This window comes from Psammomys obesus, unplaced genomic scaffold, assembly GCF_907164565.1.
Source record: "Psammomys obesus unplaced genomic scaffold, mPsaObe1.curated_primary_1811, whole genome shotgun sequence".
NCBI lineage: Eukaryota > Metazoa > Chordata > Mammalia > Rodentia > Muridae > Psammomys > Psammomys obesus.
This window is the reverse complement of record NW_026592510.1, coordinates 26,058,876-26,076,630: the sequence shown is the minus strand read 5'-3', so window position 1 is coordinate 26,076,630 and position 17,755 is coordinate 26,058,876. Positions and strand designations below refer to the sequence as shown.

Here is a 17,755-nt window from a genome sequence, read left to right as displayed (position 1 = left end):
GCAGGCCTGACTCTCGTGTGTCTGCAGATGCTGAAAGGCATTATAGTGTGGCGCATAGGTGACTCCATTCCTAGGGGTCGTGTCTGAGTCTTAAGAGTCTGAGTATTTTGTAGAAGGAGATGAAAGCCTGAAAGGCGAGAAATGGGCGCGGCCGCAAGAAGCTTGGGAACATAGAGAGGAGCCTAGGGCCTGAGACTAGAGTGTTTAAGCTTGAGAGAAAGCTCAAAGGTCTGTGTTGAGGCTGGAGGTCGAGGCTGAATCATCTGAGCTTCGTGGCTTTTCCTGCAGAATGGGTTGACGAAGGATTTCAGCTGTGATAGCGAGCCCCTGCTCCCGTGTTTCCAGGAATTTCTTTCCGGTGAACACACACTATTTAAACTGGGGTAGAAATATCCAGACCCGGGACAGGAGCAATAGATGGGATAGGGGAAGGGAAAAGGCGAAGCCTCCTCGACCCAGAGCCCCCTCTGCTGCGTTCTCCTCTCAGCAGCCCACTCCCGTGTGGCTTCAGCATTAGTCTCTCTCTCTCTCTCTCTCTCTCTCTCTCTCTCTCTCTCTCTCTCTCGGGTCCCAGCCCTGTTCGGGCCCCGCCCGGCCCCGCCCTCTCCCCACAGCTCGGGGCAGACCCGCCCGAGTTACAAGAGCCGCCTCCGCGCGCGGGGGCCCGGCCACTTGGAGCAGCTCTGCCGCGGGGACTGCACTGTCTGCCCTGCCAGACCCGCCCCGACTGGGGCTCGCTGTCGCCAGCAGTCACAGCACTGCGACCTCGGGCCCTACTCCGGCTATGGCTGCGTCCTGGGGCTGAGCCCGCAGGTAGGGATCCAAGCGCCGGGTGGTGCGGTCTGGGGCGAGGGTGCGGGTGACTAGGGGAGGGAAGGACCCGGGCGAGGTGCATTTGCAGTAGTGTCACTGCGAGGTTTGCAACAGTTTGGAGCAAACCCGGCCGCTAGTTGCTGCTGGGGCAGGCGACGCGGCGCGCTCTGGGAGAGAAGCTGTGTCTCTGAAGTTGGGGCACAAGTTGGACTAAGTTAGGAAATAGCTTCGAAGTGTGCTTTGCTGCGCTTGTTTCTCCCGAGGGCGGGCTGTCGTCCCAACTGCACTGTAGCGCGCTGCGTTCTTGGCCTGATGGCCCCCGTTGGGGCGGTGGCTCAGAGCGCTACTGGGTTCCTATTCCCTGTTTACTGGAGAAGTTTTCCGAGATCCCCCGTCGCAGTCCCCCCCCTCCCGCCGCGCCCCTGCACCGCATGCCACCTCTGCTGTCCTTCGCGGCTCCGCACACCTCCGCCCTGAACTTCGTGTCCGGAGTCCCGTCAGCCCCACCCTGCTCTGTACCTCCCTTCCTAGCTCCTAGCTGCGCCTTCAGCAGCTCCCCTTCAGCTGCCCCGCCCTAGTCTTGCCCCTCCACGTTCCCAGATCCAGAAAACTCCCTTCTTCCTCTAGGGCGTCGGAGCCTGGAAGTTTGCAGTGGGCCTCCCTGCGGGATTGGGTGGGAGTGGGGGTGGAGGGGACATAATTACGGAGATTCCTGCACTGGGGTGGGCGGGGAGGGGGCTGAGCAATCGACACGGTCCCCAGAACCTCCTTTGCTCCTTCTAGGGGCGGTGCTTTCTCCCTACCCCACCCCACTCCCAAACTCGTCCGGGCGGGATGGTCCCCGCCCCAGCGCCTGGCTGGACGCCAGCAGCCTGAGGAATGTAGTGGTTGGAGCCGGTGACTAATTCAAACCAGAATTCGGGGCTGGGGAGGGGGGGAAGTGGTGAGGGGCAAAGAGGAGGGGGAAAGAGCTGGTGTGTAGGCGGTGGGGGCCTGAGCGTAGGGCGTAGGTGAAGGACTTCGCTGCTCTCTCTGGAACCCTCCACTTTTGCAGTGTGCGCCAGCGAAGAGGGCGGGGGGCAAGATCCTGCTGTGGGGTTGGAAAGGCAGCGCTTAGGGTGTGTGCAGAGAGCTGTGTTATGTAAGGCTTTCCCATGCAGGGAGGGGATGTGCAGTGTGCAAGGGCCTGGGCCTCCTCTGGCTGGGAGTCCCTTGCAGTGAGTGCCAGGGCGGGTTTGGGGAACACAGACCCATGGGTAGCGCTGGGTTGGCAGCAGGACTAGCTGTACTTAAGGGTGAGCTTTGGAAGACTGTTAGAGGGGACCCGGGGATACCCCATAACTCAAATTGAGCCTTGACAACTTAAGAGTGTTCCCGGTGGGGTGGTGTGTGTGTGTGTGTGTGTGTGTGTGTGTGTGTGTGTGTGTGGTGTTTGCCTACGTATTGTCACTTTTGCACAATGTGACCACAGAAGATTTGCACGCATGGTGTGCCTCAGTTGGCACCCTGGTGTGCCAGGGTGTGGCCCTGGGCTGTCTCTGAGGACATGAGGTTCCTGTTCTGTAGAGGGAATTTGTAGAAATGTTTCCCCGAGGTTGTTGGGGGCCTTGGAGAGTGACCTGCAATTCCCAGGAGAAAAAGGACCCAGAGGTCTACTTCTGTCCCCAGAACACTGCTGGACTCCCAATAAATGGTTTTGAAACAGTCTGCCCTTAAAATTTAGCTTCAAGTCCTGCAGTGGTGGCTCATGTCTTTAATCTCAGTACTTGGGAGGCAGAGGCAGGTGGATCTCTATATGAGTTTGAGGCCAGCCTCGTTTACAGAGTGAGTTCCAGGACAGCCAGAGCTATAAAGAGAAAAACCTGTCTCCAAGAACAAGCAAGCAAGCAAACAACAAACAAAAAATTAGCTTCAACCACAGGAACCATCTTACTGCACCCCTTTCCTAACAGCAGCCTGACATATAATAGGTGTTGAGCTGAGTTCACAGGAGCCAGTGATTCAGCTGGTTGCTGTCCTCACAGGTGACTGGGAAGAGGGAAGGGAAGGCAGAAGGTGCCTTGGGAAACATTTAAGGGGCTCTGCTCATACTGAGAGTAGCTTAGGTGAGTAGGGCTGCATTGGTCCTGCCCCATGAGGAAAGTCTTTGGGGTAGGGTGGGTCTCTTTTCCCTTTCCCAAGCTCAACGAGCCAGTAGCTTTCTTTTCTCACCTGGAGAAACTATAAGGGCGAGGCCTGTATCTGGTCTGTAGAGTGTGCAGATTGTGAGGTAGAAGGGAACCCCTCATTTAAGTTGCATTCTCTTCCTCTGAGCTGAGTTATGGGCAAGGCAGTGTGGGAAAGAAACTGGGAGCATGGGAGCTGAGCTAGTAAAGGACTCAAGACCTTGAGTGCTGATAGGGATAACATCTGGAAGACGTCTGAACTTCTTTCTAAAGCTCTTGTCCCTAAGTGATTACGCAAACGGACATGGCTAAGAGAACCAGGACATTCGGGGAGACATGTGAGTCATTCAAGGCTTAATGCTAATAATATGGAGGTCAGGAGCTATGCAGAGTCTTGGCCTACCACCCCAGGTTCAGGTTCAGAAAAGGGCAGGTGAGAGAGTGGACCAAGGAGCTCTGTGGCATTAGCCAAGGGCAGGGAATGAGCTATGCCCTCCCTCCTCCCCATTCACTTTAGGCCCAGGGAGGCTCTGCTTCTTAAAGGTTCAGAGCAGCAGTAGGCCCAACTCTTCTGTTCTACTTGGAACTGCCTGTCAGGTTCTGGCAAAGCACACCACTCTGAGCCTGAGGAGCTGGTTTGAGGGGTTAGGGTAAAGCTGTGGGGGTGGATGAGTGTGTGGGGCACTACCTTTTCAGAACTTGGGAACTGCCTGGAGATAGACAAGAGAGGCAGACTGGGAGAGCTAGTCTGACTTCTGAAGGGATCTTTGCCTGGACACCCTCAAGTTTCTCTCCTTGGGGCTGGGCTGACCATGTGCTTACACTTACTTAGGTTAGAGGAAGGGAGGTGGCTGCCAATTTAGAATGTGCTGTAGACTTGGGCCGCAGTAGTGGTGAATGTCTAGGGCTTTCTGCACTCTTTGCCCCCTTCAGGCTTCAGCCAGGCTCCTAGGAACTTGCAGTTCCTGTATTTGACCACTGGACCATGAGGCTGGCTTCCAAAGCTTCCCTGACCATAGTATCATCTTTGTCTGAGTGTGTCCAAGAAGTGTCGGTATAGAGGGATATGTCACAGTATGTTTCTGCAGAAATGTCTCTATGTGCTCTGATAAGCTCCTCTTTATTTCTCTTAGCCCCAGTTCCTAGTGGGCTAAAGCTCAAATAATTGGTCTTGGGTTTGACTGTGGCCTTGAGCCTCTGTGTCTTTCAGTGAAGTTTGTGTTATTACTTGTGAGAAGAGGTCCTGTTGGCTGTTCGTGGTGTCCTCACTCTGGATGTGTCACCTCTGTTGGCCTCCTGGGACTTGGAGGACAGAGGCAATGACTGACTGCTCTAAGGTGGAAGTTTCATGTCAGTGTGCAGAGACTGCAGCTATGTACTGAAGCGAGCTTCTTTATCCTGTATGGTCAAAGCTTTAAGTTTGTGTCCAGAGGACGTCAAGAAGGATAGGGCAGCGTTGGGTGCATGGTCCCCACAGATGGAGGTTGAGCTGGGCAAGGCATTGCACACAGCCTCTCAGGGAGCGGCATCCTGCCTGGTCCCTGGGGGCTGGAGCGGAGGTTCTGGGGGAAGGGGAAGTGCCTGGAGCTGATCCTGGCTACGTGTCCTGGCTAGGCTGGGGATGTGGGGGGGATGTTGCCACTGCCGTTTGAAGACCTGGCTTTGAGGTTTTTTTGCTACGTGGCCTGACCACTGGGGGGCGAACATGTAGCACCTACCAGGGAGCAGGGTGGGGCACAGGGTATGGGCTAAACTGTAATCTACCCCTAGACAACTCCAACACACTTCTCCCCCTGATTCTCCAACCACAGGACACTCTCCTCAGAGTTGGTGTCTTAATCCCTGCTGTCCTGTCTAAGGCCAATTCTTCCTGATGAGGCACTTCCCATTGGTTCATATGCTATCCCCAGCCTCTCACTAGGAGAGGTGGAGAGTCCCCTGGCTAGGGAAGGGAGAGGGACTCTCCCTTCCTGCTGGAAGTGAGAATTTAGAGCTTTGGGGCCTACGGCTTGCTCTAAAGAGTTGGGGGAAAATGTGTGTGGCCAGAGTAGAGAGAAGTGGAGGTGGAAATCAAGACCCAGTCATGGGGCTGGTGATTGCTGCTTTAGAGGTCAGTGAGCAAAAAGCCCAGCATGGTAGGGAGAGGCTGATGGGGAGGGGGGCAGCTAGAGTGAGGAGGCTGGTAAAACTCCCTCCTGGTCATTGTAGGCTGGGTCAGCACCGGTTTCCCTCCTTCTGGGGCAGGTAGCAGGCCTAACCCTCACGGGTGTACACACAGAGAGAAAGGGGCACACCCAGGGACCCAAGTACCAGGTGAACAGGTGGCAGGCACCTGCTGTGAGCTAATAAAGCTTTCTTACCACAGAGGACTGCCTGAGCTGGGAAGGGTGTGACATGGGACTGACAAGGGTCTCTTTGCTTCTGCATGATGTGTGTGTGTGTGTGTGTGTGTGTGTGTGTGTGTGTCTTTCCTTTTATGTGTTTCTCTGAACATCCCTTCAATATCCAGGTCATCTGCGTCTTGTTAGGCTAATTCTTCTTGTTTGTTCTCACTCATAAGTGGAAGGCGCCTCTTTTATGTCTACTTAAGTAGCTTTGTTTGCCTAAAACTTTAGATATTCCTGTCTTACCCTCCTGAGAATTATAGGCCGTAGGGGACACAGGGTTCATCCCTGTAAAGTTTTTTGTTTGTTTTTTTGAGACTCTCATGTAGTCAAGGCTATCCTTGAACTCATTATGTAGTCCAGGATGGGCTGGAACTTGCAGATCCCCCTGGCGCAGCCTCTTAAGCGCTGGAATTACAAGTGTGCACCATTATGCCCGTATCTGCTAAACGTTTGCTGATTTTCCTCTTCTGTAATAAATGTGTTTTTGTGTACGTATCTGTGTGCCCTCATGCTGTGGCACATGTGTAAATGTTTGAGGACAACTTGCAGGAGTTAATTTTCTTCTTCTACCGTGTGGGTTCTGTCAACCAAACTCAGATCCAGTGTTAGAAAGAAAAGTGTCTCTTGTCTTCCACATATTAGCCCAAGAGACATCCAGAACTAATTTCTGAGAGTTCAGGCTTTTGGGAAGCTTGAGATTCCTGACCCTTGGGGACACAGCCTCAAAGAGACCCAGAATCAAACGCCCTTGTCCGGGTGTACCTACAACTCTGTCTAGGTGGGGCCCTTGTAAGCGGGGGTGGGGGAGAAGGGGGGGGACAAAAGGGGAAGCTTCTCTTTTCTAGTGATCTGGTGAGCACTTCCCTCTCCTGCTCCAGCGCAGGGCTTGCTTCTATGTTTTCCTTCTGGATCGTTTTCTGTGGTTTCTCATGTGTCTCATCCTATATGTATGTTTGTGTCTTGGTCTCTCTGCTTGGGTGAAGACTGTTGGATGGGGGCCTGTGTCTGTATTTCTAAAATAATGTTGTTACTCCTTTCCCTCTAGGATCATTTGTATAGGAGATGGGACCCTAAGTGTGGGCTATCAGCCGCACAGTCATGCAGTCCTCTTAACTTATCGATGGCAGGGTTTTCCTTCATTGTGAAGCTTCCTCTTCCTCTTTGGGGAGTGTTTATGACAGTATATCATCCTTCTGGGTGTGTCTCTCTACTGTGACTGTCCAACCCCTCACCTGGTTATGAGTGTCAGGGCTTTCCCTCTGGTAGAGATCTCTAATCCTAGCTGTGAGTCATTATGTTCTTGGGATGGAAACTGCTTGTTCCTGGCCTCGTGTGTATAGCAGATTGGTTAGGGCATGTGGAAGGTTCAGTCACTGAGGTCCTGCCTGATGCAGGCAGAGTACTTCTTTCTTTTCTGTGTGTAGATTGTGCTAGGCAGGTCTGCTCCACGTACCCTTCTGGCACAGGTCTTGTCATCAGGTTTGAGCCATTCAGCCATTGAGGCCCCAGGGCTTGTCACACACACACACACACACACACGCACGCACGCACGCACGCATGCACGCACACATGCATGCACAGAGAGAGGTCCTGTCATCTTGACAGTGGCTGTCTGTAGCTGCAGCAGCAATTGCCTTGAGCTCTCACTTGTGGAGAAAAAAAAACGCCTAGTTCCTTCATGACAGGGGAGACAATGCTCTTCTGGAGGTCACCCTTGCTAGGAACCCTCTGCTTTTGGACACCGTCTGGATCTGCTCAGAACGATAGCGGGCACAGGCAGAGCCTTGCTGCTGCATGTGTTTTTGTGACTTTGAGTTGCAGGACGGGTCATTCTGGCCTGGCATTTGGCTGGAATTGTGCTCGGTCCCTGAATCCTTTCTGTTTTTCACTAGAGCATCCTCACTACCTCACTCCTCTCTCCTCCAAGCAGCCTTCTGCCTTAGGGGTTCTCCACATGCCCATCTCTCCTGGGGCACAGGCCTAGAGCCAGCAGACCTAAATTTTAGGGTTTTACCACTTCCCTATTCTTGCTTCTATGTACCTTCCTTACTCTGTACGCAAGCAGCAGCCAGCGCTGTCCTCTAGAATGCTGCTGTAGGGGAGACTTTGCTTATCCTTGCTCTCTAGTTGTGGCAGTGGCTGTTAGGCACCTATACTGTGGCTAATGGAATTACATTTTTAACTTGGAGCTGGGCATGGCAGTACACCTTTGTAATCTCAGAACTGAAAAGCTAGAGGCAGGTGGATCAGGAAGTTCAAGGTCATTCTCAGCTACTCAGTCTGAGGTCAGCCTGGACAATATGCCTGTCTCAAAAAGACTAAAAAAATAAAATAAACCAAAAGACCCCAACAGGGCTGGAGGGATGGTTTGGTGGTTAAGATTGAGTACTAGTTTTTCAGACGACCCAAATTTGGTACCTAGCACCCATGGTGGGCCAGTTACAACCTCTAATTCCAGTTCCAGGGGAATTCTACCCCCTTGGCCTTATGGGTACCTACAGTCACGTACACGCATGCACATACATACACACAATTAAAAATCATTTAAAATAGTTTAAATGCTTATTTATGTGTATCCATGTGGGCCTGTGTGAGTGTGTGCATATACGTGGAGGTGTACACGGAAGCTAGAGCTCCCCTGGAGCTGGAGTTACGGGTGATAGTGTGCCGCCTGACATGGCTGCTGGGAACTGAACTCAGGTTCTCTGGAAGAGCCGCAAGCATTCCCAACCACTGAGTCATCTCTCGTTTTTTTTCCTCGGGTGGGGGGAACCACAATAATTTAATTTTCTGCCTAAAATTGTTTTATTTTTGGCTTTTGGAGACAAGCTTTCATGTAGTCCAGGTTGGCAATGAACTTGTGCTGTAGCCCAGGCCACCCTTAAACTCTTGATCTTCCTGCTTGCCCTCTTGAGTGCTGGCACTATAGGTGTGTACCACCATGCCAGGCTAATCTGTTTAAATTGAAACAGCCGGATGTGGCTACCGTGTTAGGAGTGCACATTTGACTCTCCTTCAAGCCCCAAAGGCTTGTGATGAGTGACTGAAGGAAGAATTCCCCCAACCTCCAAAGACCTTTTGGGTTTTCCTGGAGGCCTGACTTAACCCAACTGTGTGGGCAGAGTGGGGGGGGACATCTGGGCTGGCTATGGGCCCTACCGGTGGAGAATAGACCAAGAACTTCGGCCCAGATGCAGAAAACAAGGCCGTTGCCACCGTGGCCTCACATCTCTCATGTGCATCCTGGACCTTTCAGGCCCAGATTTGATGAGAAGGGAGTCTTTCTTGGTCATTGGCGTTTCGGACAGGTGCTTGGCAGGCCCACCTGGGTGGGGCCGACTCGTAGCATGGGTCCCGTGGGTCCTGTTTGCAGTTTGAGAGGTTTTCAGAATGACTTCCTCTCTCAGTAGCATATGGCAGGTCCAGGTTGGTTCTCGGCGCTTTTTGCATATAAGGACCCTTGTCCTCAATCTAGAGAAGGGAAACTGGGAAGTTCTAGCCCCTTTGGCATTTGGGGGCCTGGCCTAGGAGGCATTGCATTACTAGGTTTTAGGCGTGACCCTGTGCATGTCTGGAGCTGTTGCTGCAGACTTTAGTGAGTCACCATGGAAGGGGGGGAGGGTGGGGCCACCGTGTGGGTGAGAGTGAGCTGACTCTCTTTCTCCTCTGCTGGCTCAGCACCAGGAAGCTTGGCTGAGCAAGGGGCCCTGTACAAGGAGGAGGACAGGGGTACTGGGGAAACCTGAAGGGGTGGCTTCAGTTTTTAGATGTGTGACCTAGAGACTTTTACTTTTCTGCTTCTGCCTGGCTTCTGTCTTCCAGGCTGGGTTCTTAGTGTTAGTCCCAGGCAGAGGGTACCAGTTTCAAGTTGGGAAGAGTCAGTGTGGCTTTTCTCTTAAATCAGCCTCTTCTGCTTGCTGGGAAGGGAGGGGGTGTTTTCCTCGCTCAAGCCTGTGCCAGCAGGCCTCTCTCCTGCCCTCGTTCACACTCCAGCCAGCACCTGTGTTGTCAAGTAGGCCCACGATAAGCACTGCATTTATGTGTTGGTCGAGTTTGAGAACAGGTGTGGTGATCTGGGGTTTATCTTTGTGTCTATCTTTTGTCCATGCTGGTTTCTGCCTGAGACTGGACCCATTAAGTGCCATGGATTTGTCAGAGCCACAGTCCCATCCTAGAGGCCAATTCCAGCACCTTGGAAGTCTCATTTGTATTTCATTCCCCGAGATGCCTCTTAAGATTTCTGGAATATTGTGGAACCCAGTTGGTCATACTCAGAGTCCCTTGCTTATCATTTGTATGGGGACAGGACTCTTAAGTCTTTTAAATTTCCATATCTGGCACAGGAAGTGCATTCAATAAATGTCTAGAGGATGTGTGAGAGATGGGAGGTAACAATGCCATGTACAATTAAGTGCTGGGCTGGGCTGTATTGCCCCTGGATGATATCCTTTGCAGCGGCATCTAGTACAGCCTAGGACATACAGGAGGTGATCAGTATGCATATATTTATTGATTGGTTGGCTAATTTCTGGATGTACACAGTTTCAGGGTGTGGCTTTGGGTGAGTCTCACCACAGTTTATAGAGTCCCTCACACAATTTCACAGGTATGCTTTAGATGGCTGCCAATGCCATTTTGTGTGGGTGCTGTAGTTCATTGCCATATATACCATCCTGCCAGGTGCCTTTCCCAGGGTACCTCTGTAGCTGATAATTCATCCTGTGCCAAGGAGGGATGCCTTTACCTATGGTGCTGGCTTTAGGGTCCAGTATGGGCAGCTGTATAGACCCTGACTCATCACAGGCCTGAGCTGGGCTCAGCTTCAGCCTTTTAGCTTTGGAAGCCTGGTAGTGTTGGGATTATCTTTGTTCTGACCACTATCAGGAACACAGCTTTTGGACCTTCCATCTGGTAGGGGTTCCTTTTGGTCCTGAGGGCCAGGCTAGAGATAGAAAGCTAAGTCAGTCATTGGGGTGGAGGACACCACCATCCATGCTTGGAGAACAGTCTCACATTAGTGAAAAGGTATGGACTAAATGTGGCATAGGGGAAGACCCACAGGAACAGGCTAGGGGCTAGCGTCAGCAACATCACTCTGTGTGTGAACTCCAGATAAACAGGCCTTTCAGAGTCTCAATCTATCTGCTTGTGACGTGGGACCATGTATTCTAGAGGCTGATGAACATGGGTGTTTTGTGGGTCCTTCATGGACCACTGCTGTTTTCAGTTGGCATGGAACTCTTACTATTTCCATCTTCACAGACAAGGAAACATAGGTTCAGAGAAATCAGGTGTTCTTGGCAAAGAGTCCTATAGCTAGGAGGATGCAGTCAGCATTGGAGTCCTTGTCTAGTTTCCTTTAACCTCATTTTCTGTAGCAACAGGTTTCAAAGTCATGTAGTTTCCGACTGTAGTGGGGACCAGAGTTTTGGCCTGGCCTGGGGAAGTGCATCAGTCTAGCATTTGAGTGGCAGCTCACTGAGGTTTTGAGAAAATGAATGTGAATATCATGGTGAAATTTTTCCTAGGTTGTGTGACCGAGATTCCAGAAGAAAAAGAGACTGATACAGGAAGAGAAGAAGGAGGGGCGGGCTCCTGGCAAGGCATTTGTCCTGAATAGAGTCCTGCAAAGGTCAGTAGGTGGGATGGTTCAGAGGAGTGGAGGTTAGGGTGGGGTTGCTGCACATGTGGTGTGGCATTTGGAACGGGGCCCTGGGTGGATCAAAGGGCCAGTTACCCCATTTCGTCTATCTTCTTTATTGTGCACTGGGAGAACATCCACAGTGGAAAAACATGAAGCAGACGGCCTCCACTCCCCTCAGGAACCCCTCCCTTGGCCAGCAGTGAGCCAGAGCTGAGGGTGCAGGTGGATGGAGCTTGGGCTCCATTCCTTTGATGGGCACTGCACCAAAAGATGTCTGGCTTTCTCATGCCTTTCTGCCCTCCATGTTCCCGTGACCAGAGCTCTGTTTTTTCACCTCATCCCAGATGGAAAAGGAGGAGGAGACAACCCGGGAGCTGCTGCTGCCTAACTGGCAGGGCAGCGGCTCCCATGGGCTGACCATTGCCCAGAGGGACGACGGAGTCTTTGTACAGGAGGTGATGCAGAACTCCCCTGCGGCCCGCACTGGAGTGGTCAAGGAGGGTGAGTCTTTCAAGGATAGTGACTGGGTATTGGGGGGTGAGAGGGAGAAGGGTGGGAGGCAGGGAGCCAGGCAGAAATGACCAAAATGACTGTGGAAGGCCTGGGTCCAGTAGCCTAAGGATGTTCACTATCCAATCCCTGTCCTTCTTTGCGACTCTGTCTTGTTCGTGAATCTCAGGGGGGACAGTCATGTGAAGTCTTGGAGACTGGCCTTGTCTTCAGATCTGATTCTGCTGTCCTCACCAGTTCTGCAGCTCTGTGTAAAATAGTTGGCCTTTCAAGCCACAGTTTCTTCACCTGTTCAACGAAAGGACAATGCTGTTGTCTGCATGATAGCTATGAAGTTAAAGGGAGGTCAGTTGTGTGTTTTGTGGTGCTTTCTTGAGAACTGTGGGTCTTGGCCTAATTTTCGTATTTCTTTTCTTAGGGGACCAGATTGTGGGTGCTACCATCTACTTTGACAATCTGCAATCCGGTGAGGTGACTCAGTTGCTGAACACCATGGGGCATCACACCGTTGGCTTGAAGTTGCACCGTAAGGGGGACCGTTCCCCCGAGCCTGGACAGACCTGGACCCATGAAGTCTTCAGCTCCCGTAGCTCTGAGGTGGTTCTGGTGAGTACCTGGTGACCCACCTTTGCTCTGAGCTCCCCATGATTTGGGTGGCCTTTTGGCTGCACTTCCTGAGCCTTCTCTTTTTTTTTCGCCTCTCTGCACTCTCTTGTGACTTCTCTCTGCTGGTTTCTTTCTGTTTGTATGTGGCATGTGGCTGTATTCTGTTCTTACAAGTATAGTGTTCCTTCACTCTCTTGAGACTGTGCCAAGGCATCGGAACCAACGCAAGCAGTGGGGGCTTAGATGCCAAGAGAAAGGTTGGCTGCTTTACTAGAGCCTTTGAAATGACTTCACTGGTGTTCAACATGCCTCTCTGCATTCCGTGTGCAAGATGAGCAGCACAGTGCTTGTGGGAAATGCTTCTTCTTTTTTTTTTTAATTAATTTTTTTGAGATAGAGTTTATCTGTGTAGTCTCGGCTGTCTTGTGCTCCCTTTGTAGATCAGGCTGGTCTCAAACTCACAGAGACCCTCCTGCCTCTGCCTCCCTGAGTGCTGGGATTGCAGGTGTGTGCCATCGAGCCTGGCTGGGAAATGTTTCTTTACTCCTAATGGCTTGTTTTCATTGAATGAGCTGTGTGTCCTCAAAGTGAAGTATTACCTAGACTAGCCAGGCCATCAGCCTTCACAAATGCTTTTCAGTGTGCTTCTGGAAGACCTTCTCAAACAATCAAGCCAGTGAGTTGAGAATTAAAGGATGAAGGGAGTGGTTGGGATGGGTCTCTGTACTATCAGCAGATTGTAGAGCCTCTTCCCAGGCAGCACAGTCCAGGAATCTACATATTTCCTAACCCCGCCATGACTTTTGCTTACCAGAATTTTCTTCCAAATAATTTCTATTTTCCTCTTGTGATGTGACTGTCAGCCCTTTCTTCAGTCCCCTGTATTCTGCCCCAGGAGGCTCTCTGGACCTCTGTTATGGTCTGAGCACCTTTGGGAAACAGGCAACTCTGTTTGTTGGCTGGGCTGCGGCCAGGTAGCTGCCTTTACAGGCAGGCTTTGCTGCAACCTCTGCCGGGCATGTCTTTCTGCAGAGTGGGGATGATGAGGACTACCAGCGCATCTACACCACAAAGATCAAGCCACGCCTGAAGTCTGAGGATGGAGTAGAAGGGGACCTTGGGGAGACCCAGAGCCGTACCATCACAGTGACCAGAAGGGTCACAGCCTACACTGTGGATGTGACTGGTCGAGAAGGTGTGAAGGACATTGACATCAGCAGCCCTGAGTTCATGATCAAGATACCAAGGCATGAAGTGACTGAAATCTCCACTACGGATGTGGAAACCCAGTCTGGGAAGACGGTGATCAGACTGCCCTCGGGATCCGGGGCAGTCTCTCCATCCACAGGCTCTGCTGTGGATATCCGGGCAGGTGCCATTTCTGCTACAGGACCAGAGCTTGAAGGTGCTGGCCACTCAAAATTCCAGGTCACTGTGCCTGGGATAAAGGTGGGAAGCCCAGGTGTCAATGCCAAAGCAAAGGGCTTGGACTTGGGAGGCAAAGGAGGGATCCAAGTTCCAGGAGTGGACATCTCGTCTTCTCTTGGGTCTGGCTCAGTAGAGGTACAGGGCCCCTCCCTCCAGAGTGGTGATATTGGGAAAATTAAAATTCCTACCATGAAGATGCCAAAATTTGGTGTGTCAGCAGGCCCAGAGGGTCAGATACCAGAGGTAGGGCTGAGTGTTTCTGCACCTGAATTCTCTGTGGGGCACAAGGGTGACAAGCCAGGCTTGACCATTGGTGGGGACATCCAGGCCCCTCATCTGGAAGTCAGTACTTCCTCTGTCAATATTGAAGGGCTCGAGGGGAAGCTGAAGGGTCCCCAAATCACTGGGCCGTCACTTGAGGGTGACTTAGGCCTGAAAGGCACCAAGCTGCAAGGGAACATAGGAATGGATGCCTGTGCTTCGAAACTTGAGGGCAGCATCAGTGGTCCTAGTGTGGAGATTGAAACTCCTGATGTCAATGTTCATGGCTTAGGGGGCAAAATGAATGTGCCCAAGATGAAAGTCCCTAAATTCTCTGCAGCAGGTTCAAAAGGAGAGGGAGTTGACATTGATGTGACACTGCCCACAGGTGAAGTGACGCTTCCCGGGGTCTCTGGGGATGTCAGTCTTCCTGAGATTGCTACTGATGGGCTAGAAGGGAAGATGAAGGGTGCTAAAGCCAAGACTCCTGAAATGATTGTTCAGAAACCAAAGATCTCCATGCAGGATGTAGATCTGAGCCTTGGGTCCTGTAAACTGAAAGGAGATATGAAGGTGTCTGCTCCTGAGGTGAAAGGCAATATTAAAGGCCCTCAGGTGGCAGTTAAAGGCTCCAGAGTGGACATAGAGACACCAAACTTAGAGGGGGCCTTAACAGGTCCCAAGCTCAGCAGCCCTTCTGGAAAAATGGGGGCCTGTAGGATTTCTATGGCAGATGTAGACTTAAATGTAGCTGTACCAAAAGGGAAAGGGGGTGTAGATGTCATGCTTCCCAAAGTAGAAGGGAAAGCCAAAGTCCCTGAAGTTGATGTCAAAGGCCCCAAAATGGACATCAGTGCCCCAGATGTGGAAGTCCATGGCCCAGAATGGAACTTGAAAATGCCCAAGATGAAGATGCCCAAGTTCAGTGTCCCAGGAGTCAAAGGAGAAGGCCCAGATGTAGATGTGACTCTATCCAAAGGAGATATCAGTATTTCAGGGCCTAAGGTCAATATAGAAGCCCCAAATGTCAACATGGAGGGTCTAGGTGGCAAACTTAAAGGTCCTAATATCAATCTGCCTGACATAAGTGTCAAGACTCCAAATGTTCCTATGCCTGATGTGGATCTGCACATCAAAGGTGCAAAGGTGAAGGGACAGCATGACATTGCAACACCAAAGCTTGAGGCAGAACTGAAAGGCCCCAAAGTGGATGCTGATACCCCAGAAGTGGATGTTCATGGCCAAGGCCTGAAGATACCCAAGATGAAAATGCCCAAATTCAGTGTGCCAGGGTTCAAAGCAGAGGGCCCAGAAGTGGATGTGGACCTGCCCAAGGCAGATATGGACATTTCTGGGCCTAAGGTGGAGGTCAGTGGTCCAGATGTGAGCATGGAAGGACCAGAAGGGAAGTTGAAAGGACCTAAGTTTAAGATGCCTGAAATGAATATCAGAGCTCCAAAGATCTCCATGCCAGATGTGGACTTACACTTAAAAGGCCCCAGTGTAAAGGGAGAATATGATGTCACAGTGCCAAGGGCTGAAGGTGAGATTAAAGTTCCTGATGTTGAACTTAAAAGTGCTAAAGTGGACATTGATGTCCCAGATGTGGATGTTCAAGGTCCTGAATGGCACATGAAGATGCCCAAGATGAAAATGCCCAAGCTTCCAGGCTTCAAGGCAGAGAGCCCAGAAGTGGAGGTGAATCTCCCTAAGGCTGACATTGATGTCTCAGGACCCAAGGTGGATATCAAAGTTCCAGATGTGAGCATTGAAGGACCTGAGGGAAAGCTGAAGGGTCCTAAGGTGAAGATGCCCGAGATGAATATCAAGGCCCCAAAGATATCCGTGCCTGATGTGGATTTGCATATGAAAGGTCCCAAGGTAAAAGGAGAGTATGATGTCACAATACCAAAGTTGGAAGGAGACTTGAAAGGCCCAAAAGTAGAGGTCAGTGCTCCAGATGTTGACATTCATGGTCCTGATTGGAACTTGAAAATGCCAAAGATTAAAATGCCCAAATTCAGCATGCCCAGTCTTAAAGGAGAAGGCCCAGAGTTGGATGTGAACATGTCCAAGGCTGATGTGGACATTTCTGTACCAAAGTTAGATATTAGTGCTCCAGATTTGAATCTTGAGGGACCAGAAGGGAAGCTGAAAGGCCCCAAGTTTAAGATGCCTGAGATGCATTTCAAGTCTCCAAAGGTGTCTCTACCAGATGTGAACCTAGATATCAAAGGACCCAAAATGAAAGGAAATATAGACGTGTCTACACCAAAAATAGAAGGAGAGATGAAAGTTTCAGAAGTGGACATTAAAGGTCCAAATGTAGATATCAAAGCACCAGATGTGGAGGGTCAAGGTCCAGACTGGAGCCTGAAAATGCCAAAGATGAAAATGCCCAAGTTCAGTATGCCTACTCTCAAAGGTGAAGGCCCAGATGTGGATGTGAGCCTACCTAAGGCTACCATTGATGTCTCAGGACCTAAAGTTGACATTGAAACCTCAGATGTGAGCCTTGAGGGCCCAGAAGGAAAGCTAAAGGGCCCCAAATTTAAGATGCCTGATATGCACATCAAGGCCCCGAAGATTTCAATGCCTGATGTGGACTTAAACTTGAAAGGCCCCAAAGTCAAGGGGGACATGGATGTGACTGTACCTAAGGTAGAAGGTGAGATGAAAGTTCCAGATGTGGACATCAAAGGGCCCAAAGTGGACATTGATGCCCCAGATGTGGATGTTCATGGGCCAGACTGGCACCTGAAGATGCCCAAAATAAAAATGCCCAAGTTCAGCATGCCTGGCTTCAAAGCAGAGGGCCCTGAAGTGGATGCGAACCTGCCAAAGGTTGATATTGATGTCTCAGGACCCAAAGTTGACATTGAGGCCCCAGATGTGAACATCGAGGGACCAGAAGGGAAACTGAAAGGACCTAAGTTTAAGATGCCTGATATGCACTTCAAAGCCCCTAAGGTCTCCATGCCTGATGTGGACTTGAATATTAAGGGGCCCAAAGGAAAAGCAGATGTGGATGTATCATTGTCTGAGGTAGAGGGTGAAATAAAAGTGCCAGATGTGGACATTAAAGGGCCCAAAGTTGGCATTGATGCTCCAGATTTTGAAGTTCATGGCCCAGACTGGCACCTTAAGATGCCTAAAATGAAAATGCCCAAGTTTAGTATGCCTGGCTTCAAAGGAGAAGGCCCAGAAGTGGACATACCTAAGGCCAACATTGATGTTTCAGGACCCAAGGTAGACGTTGATGTTCCAGATGTAAATATTGAAGGTCCAGATGCAAAACTAAAAGGCTTGAAATTTAAGATGCCAGAAATGAATATAAAGCCTCAGAAGATATCCATGCCAGATGTTAGCTTGAATTTGAAAGGCCCTAAAGTAAAAGGAGAATATGATGTGTCAGTTCCAAAAGTAGGAGGGGAAATAAAAGCTCCTGCTGTTGACATCAAAGGCCCCAAAGTGGAGGCACCAGATGTGGATGTTCATGGCCCAGACTGGCACCTGAAGATGCCCAAGGTAAAAATGCCCAAGTTCAGCATGCCTGGCTTCAAAGGAGAAGGCCCTGAAGTGGATGTGAATCTTCAAAAGGCCAACATTGATGTCTCAGGACCCAAGGTAGACATTGATGTTCCTGATGTGAATATTGAAGGTCCAGAAGGGAAACTAAAGGGTCCCAAGTTCAAGATGCCAAGCATGAGCATACAGACACATAAAATCTCTATGCCTGATGTTGGGCTTAACCTGAAAGGACCTAAACTGAAAAGTGATGTAGATGTTTCTCTTCCAAAAGTGGAGGGAGATTTGAAAGGTCCTGAAGTTGATGTGGATGTTGGTGATATTGATATTGAATGTCCAGAAGGAAAGCTGAAGGGTTCAAAGTTTAAGATGCCTGACATGCACTTCAAGGCTCCTAAGATCTCCATGCCTGA

The 17,755-nt window shown here is 50.7% G+C and overlaps 1 protein-coding gene across 7 annotated transcripts in view; it reads left to right on the top strand.

Moving 5' to 3' along the window:
- The first annotated feature begins 672 nt into the window (after window positions 1–672).
- Ahnak (AHNAK nucleoprotein) overlaps window positions 673–17,755 on the top strand; it is a 74,754-nt gene continuing 57,671 nt past the window's right edge. For 6 of the 7 annotated variants that reach the window (XM_055613822.1, XM_055613821.1, XM_055613820.1 and 3 more), the window contains exons 1-4: window positions 673–813; window positions 10,894–10,997; window positions 11,354–11,510; window positions 11,938–12,125. In XM_055613822.1, coding sequence (XP_055469797.1) covers window positions 11,354–11,510; window positions 11,938–12,125 — 345 coding nt within the window. In that variant the 5' untranslated portion in view covers window positions 673–813; window positions 10,894–10,997. Of the gene's footprint in view, window positions 814–10,893; window positions 10,998–11,353; window positions 11,511–11,937; window positions 12,126–13,157; window positions 17,384–17,755 lie in introns of all 7 variants that reach the window. The other variant, XM_055613815.1, reaches the window with a different exon arrangement.